The 16,051-nt window shown below is 47.2% G+C and overlaps 1 protein-coding gene across 1 annotated transcript in view; it reads left to right on the top strand.

Moving 5' to 3' along the window:
• The first annotated feature begins 15,786 nt into the window (after positions 1–15,786).
• LOC119809184 (death associated protein) overlaps positions 15,787–16,051 on the top strand; it is a 46,016-nt gene continuing 45,751 nt past the window's right edge. Inside the window, exon 1 of the mRNA XM_038322056.1 lies at positions 15,787–15,972. Within this exon, the coding sequence (XP_038177984.1) occupies positions 15,918–15,972 (55 nt within the window). The 5' untranslated portion in view covers positions 15,787–15,917. The remainder of the gene's footprint in view (positions 15,973–16,051) is intronic.

Genomic DNA, 16,051 nt, shown 5'->3' with positions numbered 1-16,051 from the left:
TTGCTAGCCTCCAGGTTCCCTCAGTACCAGGAGTACTGTTACATTTCAAAGTCCCTGCTACTGTCCTTTCCCTTCTTATCTCCCTCCCTACTCTAAGCTCCCTCCAGCCGAGGCTTCCTGCCTCTCCACCCACCCGTACTCATTCTCCTTACAACCCTGCTGTTTTCATGCTTTTTCCCCGCCCTCTTTCTCTGCTACTCTCCGTTCTCCGTTCCGGGTTACTCTACCTGCTCTTGCAGAGAGCACTGTCCTGTCCAGTCTGCTGGCCACGTGCAGCCTACTTCTCTGTCTCTGTCTCTGTCTCTGTCCTCTCTCTCTCTCTCTCTCTCTCTCTCTCTCTCTCTCTCTCTCTGGTCTGGACTCCTCCAGAGGCCTCTGGCTGTTCTCTAACCCTCATATCTACAGTGAAAATCTCCCCCTTAACCGTACCAGGGAGCTCTCATGTCATCAATGTATACAGAAACTTTTATTTTACGGATATTCTAGAACCTGTGCTTTCAACAAATTGAGATGAGCCTGTTTTTCCAGGTAACGAGAAAATGCAGTGGGGTCGGGGCAAGGAGGTAGAGATTTGAAGCCCTGAGTTTACCAGAATGCTGAGACAGGCGTATCCTGGAATGTTGAGGGGATTCCCATTCCCAAGCAGGGAACCTCGTGAGCCTTCCCTTGGCTTCATTTCAAGTTACATCTTGTCTCTCCTAAACTCATTAACTCAAATGCTACCTTGATGGAGGCTATGAAGCAAACATAGGAGGAGGAAGAGTGGGTAAAAGTAGATTGGGTTTCATCAAGGTAGACTGTGGGCAAGAGCAGAAGCATCGCACTAAATCCCATTAATGTGTGCAGTTAATACATGGTAGAAACCAAAGGAGCTAAAACGGAGGCACTAAGGGGGTCATTTCAGAGCAGTGCCCAGGATCATACGTGTCTCAAGGGAGAGGGAGGGACACTTGCAAGAAGAACAATATAAGGTCATGCAAAGGAGCTACAGTATTAGATAAAGTGGTGTCCTAGGTACTTTCTATTGCTGTGATAAACATCATGAACAAAGAAACTTTGAGAAACGAGGGTTTATTTCATCCATCACTGAGGGAAGCCAGGGCAGGAAGCTGGAGGCACAGGCTGAAGCACGGGCTACAACGGAATGCTGATTATTGGCTTGTTCCTATAGCACCCGATACTACCACTTTGGGGGTAGCACTGCCCATAGTGAACTGGGCCCTTCCTCATTAATCATGAATCAAGAAAATGTATTACACTCTTGTCCACAGTCCAATCTAGTGGGGGGCCTTTCCCAATTGAGGTTTCTTTTTCCCAAACAACGTTAGTTTGTGTCAAGTTGCCATCAAACACAATTGTCAACAACATTTAAACAAAAACAGTAACAGAAAGTTAGTTTGTCATGATTTCCACCTCCATCTTGGCTCAGTAGAAAGAGTGTAAAAGACTCCAGATGAGATTCTCTGTGATGTTAGTTGAGCCCCAGAAAAACAAGGGCCCCGCAGAGAGCCACCTCTCCTTCCCAGGATTCAAGGGCTGCTATCTATCCCACACAGAATAGCCTTTCCAATGTGACAACACTCGCTCTGCGGTGTCCCCCAGATTGGCTGTGGTCTTTCCATGGCAGGCAGGACCATGCAGGCCTGACACTCCCGTTTCCTAGCATGTTAGACCACTGGGATTTGTGCCACACTCAAGATCCTCGGGGTGCAAACGGATGAGGCTCTTAAGAAACGTTCCTCCCTTGTTCCTGGGCACTGTGTTCCAGGACAGCAGCCTGACCTGATCTTCCACCTAACCATAAATAAATGACACTGTTTGACTCTCAACCTGGGGTCCTTCCTGCTTTTGTCAAACAACCTGGACTGACTCTGCAGAAGCTGAAGGGGGAGGAAGAGCAGGCATGAGAGTGTGGAAGGGTGGGGAGCCAAGGCAGTCTCATTCCCCTCCGCAGTCACCTCAGAGCTCCGCCTCATTCTCGAGGCTCTGCAGCGGAGAGTCAGGGGTCATTTCGTAGAGGTGTCCAGGACGGGGTGGGGGGGGGAACCCTTGCAAGAGGCACCTCCCACTGGAAGTCACCTGGTTTCATGACTGAGGAAATTCACTAGTAAGTGAGAGAGGATGCTACAAGGAGCCTGCTTCAGTGTCAAAGGAGTGGGAGTTTACTGTTAGTAAAACAGGAGTCAGGTTCGGGGGTTCTCACTAGGAGACCCTAGAAAGACACACACACTCATGCTCAAATCCATACGCGCATACCCCTCGCTATCCTGTGTTATTATCGTCATGGTGTCTGCCGTTACCTAAACGTGTTATTTACTTGTACTAAGAGTTCAGCTTGTGCTCTGATAGGATTCCATGGAAGGACACCAGTCCCAGGAGCCCCGGGGTTTTATTTATTGGGAGCACATTAAGCTAATTCATTTCAGAGGATGGTGTACAATTTTACCCCCAGTTTGCAATGGAACGCTTAAGATGCTCATTAGAAAATTAAAGGGCTCTAAGGAGATGGTCCTCGTGGTCAGAAGATCTAGATTATTCTATTCAGGCAAAGGAGGGATTCTTAGAGTGGGAAGGGATAAAAATTTTTTTTTATGGTCATCTGCCACTGTGAAAGAAGCACATAAAAACTGGCTACAAAGGAAACATGATAAGGCCCCTAAGCAAATATTGGCTTCAGTGTTGGTTAATTGTTCCCCAACAGTTGATCATCCAATATGAATAACATTGATTCTGGGGTCATTCCAACTTAGACAGGCATCACACCCTAGCATTACCAATTATAGAGTGTGGCTAAATTTTCTAAGTTTCTTTAACCCTCTGTTTTATCATCCCTAAATCAGATGTTATAACAACTCCTTCAAAGGTTGAAATAAAACTGAATGGTACACATGAAACACTTAGTATGGACAGAAAGCACCCAGCAAACATTGTCTGTAACTTCTGTCTAATCCCAGAGTGCTAAAATACTTTTTAGGTAAAGGCCTTGTTATATACATTTGATTATGATGCCTTCCCAAAGGGGGTGTATGTTGGATTCCTGATTTCCAGGACCTCCAAATGTGAAGTTGCTGGCATTATGGGCTTTACAGAGGTGACAAAGCCTCCTAACACAGAGAAATTAGATGTGCATTAGAGGAAGCCAATGAGAATGCACAAAAGGAAGAACATGGCTTCCTACAAGTCAATGAAAACGTTAGAGTGGACGCTCCCTCGGAATGAACCAGCACTGTGGCTTCTGTAGCTTGACTACTCCCCAATGGCCCCTGTGTCAAAAGCTTGGTCCCCGTTCTGTGGCACTTTGGGATGTAGTAGAACCTTGAGGAAGAACAGCCTAGTAGGAGGCAGTGCATTCACTCGGGGACTATGCTCTCAAAAGGGATACTTAAACTCTCCTCTCCACGCTGATCATTTTGGCTTGCTGGCACAATCTCCCAGGTGTTTCTGTCATGATTTAGTTTGCTGCTGAAGGCACAGCAGGGCCAAGCAACCATGCCCAAAACTTTTCCTTATAAAGTCTGTTGTCTTGGGCACCTTTGTCACCATGTGGAAAGCTAGCACACCTGCTGATCCGTGGCTGTCAGACTTCCAGCCTCCAGGTCTGGGATACGCTAACCTTCTGCTGCTTCAGCCACCAATCCGGGAGCTACAACCATAGTACAGACTGGGCGTGTCTAACCCACAGCCACGGCAGCCATGCATGCTAGCACAGTTGCATGAATGTGGCCCAGCACTTCTGTAGATTACAATTCCACATCGCAGTGATAAGAGATTGGATACGCCAGGATATGATCCCAAGACTCAGCCATCACTGGAGTAGAAGCTGTTAGAAGCAGAGTTCTGTGTCACCACTAGACACCCTCGCCCAGCTGCGTCCAGCCTGCGCCCTGACTGTATGTTTTAGTCTTTGTTTACAGAAAGTGAACAGTTGGCTTAGAGCTGCTGCTGCCTTTGCTGTCAGGGGACACAGCACCAAGAAGAAAGTTGTGTCTCTGTGCAGCTCCAGCTCTAGATGGGTCTAAGTTCATGCCCTTATACAGAAAGTATCTTTGTTTCAAAAGTCCATGCATGTGGATTAGCAGAGAAAAACAATAGAGCCACTTCCAATGGGGGCCAGTTTCTTCCAGACCACCACAAAGTGTAGGCCCAATTAAAAGCTTCCTGCCGGGCGGTGGTGGCACACGCCTTTTTTATCCCAGCACTCGGGAGGCAGAGGCAGGCGGATCTCTGAGTTCGAGGCCAGCCTGGTCTACAAGAGCTAGTTCCAGGACAGACTCTAGAAACTACAGGGAAACCCTGTCTCGAAAAAACCATAGTGTTTCAGCACAGCAATAGGAAAGCAGCTGAAACAGAAGCTTATTGGGTCACGGTTCTGGAGGCCAGAAAGTCCAGGACTGAGATGCCAGGGCCTGGTGACAGCCTTCCTTCTGCCTCATCCACAGAAAAAGACAGTGGGTAGAAAGCAAAGTCTGAGGACATGAACGAGTGCTTTTGTACAGAACACATATGCTCTGGTACTGGGTCAGACTCATCTCGTGGTCCCTGCACAGATAATAACATGTATTCTGCATGAAGATAAGGCAAAAATTAAAGTTAAATATTCAATAGAACTAATCTGACAAAGCCTTAAGTGAACATTCTTAAAGTGATTTACCATAAAGAAGAAAGAGCTTACTACGGCATCTACAAATTTCATATTAAGAGGCCATATTAGCAATCACTGTCCAAATGAGGCAGGTGTGACCCATGAGCTCTGTCATCTATAATCATTTAAAAAGTGGCATGAAACTGTTGAATCCATGAGCTGAAGGTGGAAAGATCTGGAATTCGGTCTAATGATAAATTTACTCCTAATCAACTAGACCCAGGTGCGAGGGTTAATCTTGATTTGATTACATGGGAAGAAGTGAAGGGGACAATAAAGCACACCTCTGGGTGTGTCTGAGAGGGTATTCCCAGAGGTGATTAATGTGTGGGGCAGTAATAGGGAGGTGTTGTCCTGAAGGCTTCTCACTTTCTGGAAGTTCAAGTTCCCTGAAAGCCGTGGATTTTTACATGATGCTCCATAGCTCTGAATCCTGACCGCAGCCCAGTCACCAGTGAGCATCCTGTCATGAGCATCAGAGTGTCCGCGCAGCCCAGTCACCAGTGAGCAGCACGTCATGAGCATCAGAGTGTCCAGCTTGATGAGCCCGAGGCTGGATGAGAACGTGAAGAGCTTTGCGAGCTTTCGATGACGTTTATCCTGCTGGCCTGGGGACCACACTCTCAGAACTGCCTCTCTGAAGAAGGGAACAACAACAAAAGCCAAATGAATGCTTTCGGTGTTGCAGCTGGGACCACCCGTACTGCAACCACTCCATGTGCTGTTCCAAGGCAGAAACCACCATTGGCAGTGCATTGTGTGCAGTGTGGCTGTGCTCCAGCAAGCATTTGGATATAAACACAGGCAGCAGGTTGAATCTGGCCTCATGCCACAGTTTACTGATCCTTCCAGGGAGAATGAAGGATTCTTCAAAAGACTCACATGGAGGAGCAACGGAAAGGGATAAAGTCTATGCAGGCGGTACCTCGCTAACCCATACTTCTTCCTAAATGCATGCAATTAGAACCACAAGTACGGTGACACCGCCTTTTACCTTCGGAACTCTGTCCCAAGGAACCATAGCGTCTGAACAGAAAGAACTCACACTCATGTCACAAGGCTTCAGAAGGAGAGGTGTTACTCAGCTTTGCAACTTGTTTTAGAGACTGTTGTAGCCTGTTTCTGCCACTTGTCAACACGCCGTGTGAGCCTCCAATGGGCAGGGCTGCACATACCATCAAAGTGGGGACCTTACCTTGACATTCAAGAAAGCCTCTTGGCATTTGGCCTATACTAAAAATATGAGTGGAATGAAGGAAAATCTGTAAGATCAGTATTCCTTCTGGTCTTACGATATCTAAACTTGGCCTGGGAAGGCCTGGTGCCAACTGTGTTTCCCTCCTTGCCGTGACAGTCCCAGGATTCTAGGAGCAAAGGGGGACCATAGGATCAGGCGTGTTTATATAGACAAGACCACCACACTTGGAGAGATGACAAGGACAGTATTTCTTTTGTTCTGGAGTGTTTGGGGAGCCACACAGTAGATGATATATGTCACCATGGGATTTGTAGTTCCTGGGTTTTTGGCCTCATTAATAAAAGAATTCAAGAGCAAACTCAGATGGAAAGTCATGGACAGTTTTCTTATTATTTAAAAGAAAAACAACAGGACAGGCAAGCTGGAAATCTCAGCAGCTGTCAATACAGGGGAGATGGAGAACAGGAGAGAAAGCCATGGCATTTGAGTTAGGTGTGGAAGTCAGCCATGTGGCAGACGAGTAGCCGCATGGCAAGGATAGGAAGAGCTTCAGAGGAAGTGTGGGCAAACCTAGAGGACCAGCAACAGAACATCCAGGCTCTGGCAAACAGTTAAGGAAAAAGGAAAAGGTGTGCTTTTCTGAGTCACTGGAATAGCAGGCAGGCTTAAGAAAGCCAATGGTAGAAGCCTTGCAAGCAGCTGTCCTGAGGGCAGGAGTCAGGACAAAGGCTGAGACCCTAGGGCCATTAGTGGGCAGGGCCTGGAGAGGGCGCTGCATCTGATGGGACAGGTCAGACTTGGGAACAGAGAGGTCAGCTGGGTAATGCTGGGAGTAATGTGGGAGTAAGGAGTCAGTTGCCCAGAAGTAAGAAAGGTAATTATGTACCTAAAGCCGTTGAAAACAAGGAAACATGTGCTATGTGGAACAGGCACCAAGAAATTGTTTGTAAAAGATGAAGACCTGGAATCCCTCCTTTGCTTCACACATGCCTCCTTTGTCTTAAAACTTCCAGTCATTCTGGTGTTTAACTCTGCCTGCTGGAAGTTACCAACCCACAAGGTGACTTCTCTAGATAATGGCTGCCTGACTAGCTCAGTGGTGAAGCCTGCGACTTGAAGCCTAGAGATAGCTAACCTAGTCCATCCCCCTTCGGGGATGAAGCGCAAAGATAGAGCAACCAGAGTCTTACTGTCGGCTTTTACAGCGTCCAATTTCCTCCTGAAAATCTGCAGTCCTCCTCTTGGGCAGGCACCCCCCTGGTACTCTAGAAAGAGCAGAGTATCACGAACAAGGTCACGCAGGGCATCCACAGTCATCCCTTGAGGGACAGCTTCGGATCGTCTCACATAACCAGAACTGAGATAAAGACTCTCCGGCCCGCACTGTGACCAAGACGACTTAATCATCCCTACGGCTCACCTCTGACCCCAGTACTCCCTCTTTTTGAACCCAAACCAGTGTCCCAAAGGTGGACTGAAATACACGCTTTCTACCTTTTCCCGGACGGCCATTTTTATCGGAACCCTTTCTTAGATTTTCAACATTACTTTTGCTTGCTTTCTTTGACGGTGTCTAGAGTAGGCATTTGGCAACCAGCTAGGGCTGTAGCCACACGTGCAACCACTTAGAGGTCCTTGAGGGAATTGTTTCAAGTGAGCTAATACAGTCACAGAAGGGCAAATACTGTACAATTCCACTTAAAGGAGAAATTGTGGATGGAGATTGCACTTTTGTCTCCCGGCCGCCCACACCCGAATAATCACACAGAATCTATATTAATTACAAGACGGTTTGGCCTATTAGCTCAGACTTTTTATTAACTCTTACATCTTAAATTAATCCATTTCTATTATTTTATATTTTGGGCAGCTACATGGCATCTCCTTGACTCTGCCCACTCTATCTACATATTTCTCTGTTCAGATTTCCCACCTGGCTTTACTCTGCTAAGCAATTGGCCAAAACAGCTTTATTCATTAACCAATAAAAGCAACACATATACAGAAGGACATCCCACATCAAGAAATGTAAAGTAAGTTGGTATGGGTTGATGGAGAGAGGCATGGAGATGCCAATCAACTTGATTGATATGGTGCTTCCCCTATCCAAGTCGAGTGCATTCCCAGGTACAACTCTGGGCCTGTTGGGGACAGTCCTGCATTGCACACTTGCTTTGTGAAAAGTGTCACTATGATGTTTGATGTTCCTTTCATACTTTAACAAGCCACCAGAACTTTATTTTAATTCTGTGAGGTTTGAGAGAATTTCCACAGACATATAATCTAGTGATTTGCCAAATGACTAAAGCCAGGGAGTTAGCTCTTCATTAACAGTAGGCGGCTGGTGAACAAGAACAGGTTCCCACAAGGGACAGGGCTTAGAGCCTCATAAAATGCTCTTAAGTTTCTTTTCCATCTTGGAGCTACAAGGTATGAGACCCAGGAGTTTTGTTCTTGGAGATCAAAGGCAGCACCAAAGGACAGAGATGCTGTTATCTGCTGACATCAAATTATAGAACCATCGGATAGGGTGCATCAGAACCTTGGAGTAGATTTCCTGGGAATAGGCAACTCCAGTGTGGCCTGAGACCTGATTATCAGCTAATGAGGCTCCTGCCCTTGCTGTGGTCATTGGGTTGTAAGCATTGTCCCTGCTTCTGCTTACTGATTAAGACCCGGAAAGATCACATCGCATAGCTCCCGATCCCCAGTGAGCTAAAGCCACAGGATGCTTGCTGCATGCTCTCTGGAATAGAGGGATTGTTTAAAAGAGAGGAATGGAATGTGTGATCAAGGGCCCTCCAGAGACGCAGGATCAGGAAGGGTGTGAATATGTGTACTACACGCATACCATACACACACACATACATACACACACACACACACACACACACACACACACACACAAACAACTGTGTGGGTAAAGAAATGCAGAGACAGGTCCAGAGAGAAACTGCCTTAGCTGCTTTTCTCATTGCTGTGGCCAAATATCCAATAAGAAGCAACTTAAAGAAGTATTTCTTTTAACCTATAGTGTGAGAGGCCATTGTGGTAGAGAAGGCATAGGGACAGGAGTGTGAAGTGGTCGGTCACATTGTGTCCACAGTTAGGAAGCAGAATTATGGGGGTGTCTGTAGGCACAGCAGGGTCTCCTGAAATGGAAGAAAGCCCATGGGGAACATGTGGAGTCAGTGTGTGGCACTGATGGTCTTTCCTCTGTTCATGTGCTCCACAGCTGGACACACCATTACCAGGGCATCAAGGAGGGTCCTCATCACCTTCACTCCAGATTCACCAACTGAAATACCCATCCAATCTGAAAACTCTCTCCCTACAAAACCTAAGGAATCACATTTGACCAAATATCTGGGCACTGCGGCTCAGTCGCGCTAACACTTAGGATAGAGGGCCACAATGTGTCATCCACTAACAGTGTCCTGAGAGAGGATGCTCTTGCCATGTCCAGAACTTTCTGGTCATTGCTGAGGCTTCAGACATCTTTCCTTAACCCCAGGAACCCCTGCTGTGCTCTATAAAGCTTCCCAGAATGTTTTAGAATGTTCTCTTCCAAAATGGATAAGTGGAAAGAAAATGAGAAGGACAGCACTCCTATGTGACAAAAAATCAGTAGGTAAGCAAATCTAAGACCGGCCCAGAGCATCATCCTGCGGTGTGTTGCTGAGTGGTGTCTTAGAGCATCATCCTGCGGTGTGTTGCTGAGTGGTATCTTGCTAAGCAGTATCTTTTCCACAGCCTTGCATGGAAAACTCAAGGGTAGCATTTCTTCCCAGGTCCCATAGCTCTTCACTAAGATAAAGAAGATGGGAAGGAACCCAATGAGCTACGAAAATTGCATCTTGTGTTTTCCCTGGCAAAGGTAGTCTATTAATTTGTGCCAGGGAAAAGCTCCAGAATGGCACCCAGAGGGTCCTTCCACCCCAGAAGGATGGGTGGAGATTTGTCCTTAGCTGGATTAACAGCCATTGTATTTCTCAAGCTTGAACTTTCTCTAGTATTGAACAAGCACAACACAGGCTTTGTCGTGACACTGAGGACCGGGATGTGACAGAAGTCATTATTTACAGCTTTCCCCAGCCTGCAAAGTTACACAGACGACACTCTGGTGGGTGCAGAATAATCAATCAGTGATGGGGAATCACCAACAGAGAAGAAAAATGGTTTTGAAAGAAACCCAAGTAATTTCAGCAGGAAAAATAGCCTTTAAATTTGTTAGGAATATTGCTTTGCCACCTCTAACCTCCGGAGACAGAGAATGAGGAAGAGATGAAGAAAGCCACAGGAAGTATCTTCCAGAACCGCGTCTAGAGATAAGCTTGTTAATATAGGCTCTTAGCAACTATTGTGGGACTCAGACTAATAGCATGTTGGTCTGTTTTTTCATTACTAACAGGAAATACCTGAGGTGGACCATTTTAAAAAGAAGGGAAGGTCTATTTCCACACACAGCATAAGATCCAGAGGCCTCATCTAACAATGACCTTCTGTGTTGGCCCTCTCTGGCCAGCACACACATCATGGATGAGAGATAAGCACTTTGTGTGTGTGTGTGTTCTTAACGCTCTTCCTCTCTTTATAAATCTGCAAAGATACAATGGTGGGGCCTTCACTGTGATGAATTCAATCCTCTTTTGAATGCCCCACCTCTAAACAGCAACCTCATGGCAAGCCTCCATCCTTTCTCTGGGGATGGAATTTCCATTAATGAAGTCCTGAGGGCATTCACACCATAGCCAAACACAAAAAGTCAGCCAGTTCACAGTGATTACTAAAAAGGGTCTTATTGCACCAATATGTTAGCTTTCACCTTACAAAACTGCCATATTTCAAAACCCTATCCATCAGTGGGGTGATAAAGGTCACCAGCTCCTGTGACAAGACACACTGACAGGATGTTCCTCCTTGCCTAGTATGAGGGCAATGTCCCAGGAGCGTCCTCCTCGGTCCGACAGCTACTGTTAATGAGGAAAACGTCCAACATCCACTGAGAGAGAGAGAGAGAGAGACGCTCTACAGAAAGAGAGTGGGAAAAGGATCGTCGCTCACCCTTGTCTGGTGGTCTGGATGGGCACACGAAAGGACGTGGTAGCCAGCTCCATAGACTGGTTATGTAGGATGTCCTTCCGTATGCTGCAACTATGTGTTTCTCTTATTGGTTGATGAATAAAGCTGTTTTGGTCAATGGGCAGGCAAAATATAGCTAGGTGGGAAGTCGAAACAGAGATACAGAGAGAAAGAAGGTGGAGTCAGAGAGATGCCATGTAGCTGCCGGGAAAGCCAAATGTAAGATAACAAACCACGAGTCTCATGGTAAAATATAAACTAATAGAAATGGGCTAATTTATAGTTAGAGCTAGCCAGTAAGAAGTCTAAGCCATTGGCCAAACAATCGTAACTGATAATAAGCCTCAGAGTGGTTATTTCATAAACCGCAGGGACCTGGTGGGCGGTGGGACAGAAAAGACTTCCCACTACACTGGTGGGAAGTGCTGACCAAGTGCTGGCTTGCTCTACTCTTCAGATGTGACTCTGCTATTTAGGTTTGACAAAGGACCTTGTTTTGTAGTTTTCTTCCAAAATGCACTCGGATTATGTCCTCATTTCCTGAAAGCAGTTCAGACATCCATGTGGCAAGTTGAGAGAAGCCATAGAACAGAGCTTTGGAGGGAACAAAGTAGCAGCAGCCTCTGGCGGAGTCCTTTTTCTCTTCCTCTCAGGGGAGCCCTGAGATAGAGAAGTGGGTGCACTAACACACGCAGAGTTCTGACAGTCCTCCACACAGATGTGCAGAGCAGGGGCCCAGAGACACCTGGGGCTGCAGCAGAGACCTGGGGCTGCAGCAGACACCTGGGGCTGCAGCAGAGACCTGGAGCTGCAGCAGAGACAGACCTGGGGCTGCAGCAGAGACCCGAGGCTGCAGCAGAGCCCACACAGCCTTCCACTGAAGGGGCTGCCCAGCAAACTGTGAGGCTGAAGAGGGGAAGGTCTTAGAGCTCACCCATTGATTGGCATATTCACTGGCTAGTGTGCTGATATCCCCATGGCCTTTGCTGTTTTTAAGCCTTTTTTCTCTTTTTCTACTTTTCTTGTGTGCCTGGAATGTACATGTATGTGTACACATGCTTTTGCATGTGGGTAGGTGTGCGTGCTCATGTGTGCATGCATGTGGGTGTCAGAGGTTGAGGTCATAGTCATCCTTCATTGCTTTTCATTTTGTTCACTGAGACAGTCTTTTGATCAAAACACAGATTGCACCCAAGAGGCTAGTCTTGCTAGCTAGCTTGTCCCTGTGCCTTATGAAACTGGAATTATAGTGGGCAGATATACCCACACAGGTTTTGGGTGATCCAGACTCCAGTCCTCATGCCTGGGCAGCAAGGGCTTTAACTGCTGCATCATCTTCCCAGTGAGTTATCTTTATTCTGTATTTTCAGGCCATGTCAAAGGACTGGTCTACAGCAACAGTTCACAGATCATCCTGGGAAAACGGGGGGCCGTGAGAAGAGGCTAGACTCAGACAGAATGACTAGGAGATTATGTGTATAATGTACTAAAATCTTACCGTTTCCCACTCTGTCTCAGGCAACTGTGGAGCTTGTCGCTGCAGGATGGGATATGCCGAGGTCATAAATGCAGGTACGAAGAGCATGCAGCTCTCTGGACTTAGGACAGGGCCTCCTATGTCTGCTCACTACGCTCTCACATCAAGTGTGGTAAGAACATGGCCCTCTGTCTCCACCTGCTGCGCCTCTGCTCTGTGCTGCCTCATTGTGAACACCCTTCCACCTCCAGTCAAGCAGAAAGGCTCACTCTCACGGCCTTGAACACCTTTCTCCTCACCTTTTCCTAAGCCAGCACAAAACAGTGGGAACCTATTACTATTCTAGCATGTTAATTGGATTCTGCCCTGTGTTGTACTTCATTTTTTTTCCCTCTAAAATCTCTAAACAAGCAACATGCTTTGAATAGACTTAAGGCTTACCCAGCACTCTCTGTATGTTATATTATCAACCTACACATGTCTCAGAGACATTCTAGAGGGTGAATTACAATCTGTGTTAAGACTGGGACATTGAGTCACAGGGAGCGTGACATTTCTGGAGCTCATACATGGATATGCAGTCAGGATGAATCCTAATATGTCTACAGATCTCCTTCATGGACTCTTCATTCTGGTCTGCCCGCACAGGAAAAGTCCAAGCAGAGCCCTGTGGGCTTGCAAAGGTCATGGTGACCTCCACACCCTCCTGGTGTTTGTCTCACACCCATGCTCTCTGAAATTGATGGGCTTCCAGGCAAAGAACCTTCCGGAAGGGTTTTATGTGTGTTTAAGGGCAGTGTTATGTCTTAGCAGCTCTGTCTCCTGGATAGATTCTTTAAAGACAAAGTAACAAAAATATTTTATTATTCAATTTTAGTTGCTGGGCTCCCCTGAGATTATTTTGTCTTGCTGAAAGCCTCTTTATCCTTCACGTCTTTGTCTTGTTTATTTTTATACTTATAGCAATTTATATACCCTTGTAAGAAATTTTATATAAGGAGATAAATGCTGTGCCATAATATTGAATAACTATTTGAATCCCTAAGATAAGTATTATTGCCTCTGGTACAGAATCATAATCACAGACTGTACAAGGAGCTTCCACAAGGTCAAATCATGGCTCACAGGACAAGCTGGAAATGCCGTTTGTCCACACCTTTCCCCTTGTGTCCCCATTAAACACATCTTTTCACAAATAATCGGGAGCACATCTGGAGTGCTGCAGGGAACCGGTACTCATAGTGCCATGACTCTCATCTTCTTTATGGTTTCTATTTTCTCACGTCCAAATAAAGATAAGAGGATGTTTGCTAGGGTTCAGGTTGGTCATTTCTTTCTTCAAATGTCTTTTACTAAACTATAAGTTCATATGGAGCTGAAATTGACTCCGGGTTATTAGCTATTGAAGCACTTCTGAAAATGCCCTGGGTGGTTCCTCAATCACCCGTGTGACTGAGGACAAGTTGAAACCTCAGGGATTGCTTGCCTCTGTGCCCATGCGTACGCTTTTGTGTGTGTTTGCGTGTGTTTGTATGTGTGTAACATATGCCACAATCTTGTTTTTCTTTGGCTTTTGGAACTTGTGTGGGATTTTCTCCCCATGTGTTTTATATGTGTGGATGCCAAATCAATTATATTTTATTTTATTTTTAATTTCTATGGCAAAATAAAGAAATACCTTTAATGCTACAAAGTTGAGTCAGGAATGAAAGCTACCCTTCCCTTATGAGACTAATTCACAGTGTGAAAGAATTCTGTGTAGTAAGAATATAAAAATTCTTATTCCTAAGACAGCAGCAGAGGAAGACAAAAAGTCGAGGCTAGAAGAAGAAAGCAGCTGAACTGACCGGTACAGAGTTATTTTAATACACCATGGGGCAATTCCTGTATTTTACACACAGCGATAAAAAAATTCCATTGCAGAAACAAAATTATATTCTCTAGCGTGTTGTTTTACTAGTGTTTCCAAACATGCAATCTGAACAAGGTAAAGAGCGGGGTTCTCTCCGGTCAGCTGACCTTAAGAGTTGGTTGTGATGCAGGAAGCAGTGGATCCTGTGGGAGTCTGGAGGAAACGGTGCTCACTGATGGAAATGGTAGATTCTAAGACCGAAAGAATTGCCCTGTCCCTCTAGGAAGCCCCAGAACGGCCAGTGTGGGCCAAGGAGCCATGAGCAATGAGGTGATAGTTTGCCAGACCCCATCACGAAAGAGCCTGGTGGGCTGTATGTACTACAGGTTGCATTTGGCATCTGTAAGGACTTCAAAACTGGGAAACATCTCTACTGAGAATTTGTTCTCTACACAAGCCTGTAAAACACCTGCCTCGTGAGAACTGTAAGCTAAGTAAATACCTCTTTTTATGAGTCACCCAGACTCAAACACTAGTATAGGAGAGAGCACCCAAGGAACGTGTAGGGAAGAGAGCTGATACTGATGCTTTGGAGATGCGAATATTTACAGGTCTACAGGGAAGCCGGCCAAGCGGAATGGCAAGCCAGGGTGGCCTCCGGACTGGACAAGGCACAGCATCCCTAAAGCTAAAGAGAATCCGCAGTTGTCTCCAATACTACTACGAGATCAAGGGCACTGGATAAGTGATAGAGGGATTTGGCAGCATGGGGTCAGGGAGGGTACTAGTCAACACGTTATAGGTTGAAAAAAGAGTAGGAAGGGTGTGGCACCCGGCCTCTTTGAATAGCTGTGTCGTCGAAGGTACATATGTAACCCAAAGGGGATGGTTGGGGCTGGAGAGATGGCTCAGAGGTTAAGAGCATTGCCTGCTCTTCCAAAGGTCCTGAGTTCAATTCCCAGCAACCACATGGTGGCTCACAACCATCTGTAATGGGATCTGGTGCCCTCTTCTGGCCTGCAGACATACACACGGACAGAACATTGTATACATAATAAATAAATAAATATTAAAAAAAAAAAAACAAAGGGGATAGTGGCAGGCCTTTTCCTACTGCTGAAATGTGCCACTGCTGATCTTTGTAGAGCTGCGAGTTCTGGAAAGTCACCGGATGGGTCGCGCAGCGGAATGGGCCAAGGAGCCATGGGCGATGAACTGTTAGTTGAGAGACGAGGCAGGCCGCTGTCATCTCTGAACGAAACCGGGCGCTGAGGTCTCGAACCACCGGCGGGCGACGCTTCCCTCGGAGACAGCTAGGCGGAGGAGCCTCATTGCTCGTCCAGCTCTCCAGCGATCGCGGAGCCGCGCGCCCTCCACGGACACGCGCCTTGTCACTCTGCCCGGCTAGCTGCCAGGAGATAGACGTGGCGCTGGCCGCTGCGCACGCTCCACACGGCCAGGGCGGGGCAGGGCGGGGCGGCTCGCCCAGCGCGAGTGGGCGTGGCCGTGCCACGCAACCGCCCAGAGCCACGCCCTCGGCCCAAGGCGGCAGTGCGCGTCCCCGAGCCGCGCGCGCCCCACGACTTCGTTCCCTCCGGGGCCTCGCGCGCGCGTTGCCGCCCACCCCTCCGCCGCCGCCGTCGTCGCCCCTCGAGCCAGCGGCGCCATGTCTTCGCCTCCAGAAGGGAAGCTGGAGACCAAAGCCGGACACCCGCCCGCCGGTACTGACTGGTTTGCACTTTGTCTCGGGGCGCCGGGCGGGGGCGGGGCAGGATCGGGGTTCCCCCGGGTCCCGGACCG

This window comes from Arvicola amphibius, chromosome 3, assembly GCF_903992535.2.
Source record: "Arvicola amphibius chromosome 3, mArvAmp1.2, whole genome shotgun sequence".
NCBI lineage: Eukaryota > Metazoa > Chordata > Mammalia > Rodentia > Cricetidae > Arvicola > Arvicola amphibius.
Note: the sequence above shows the minus strand (reverse complement) of the source record. Positions and strands in the feature narration are given on the sequence as shown.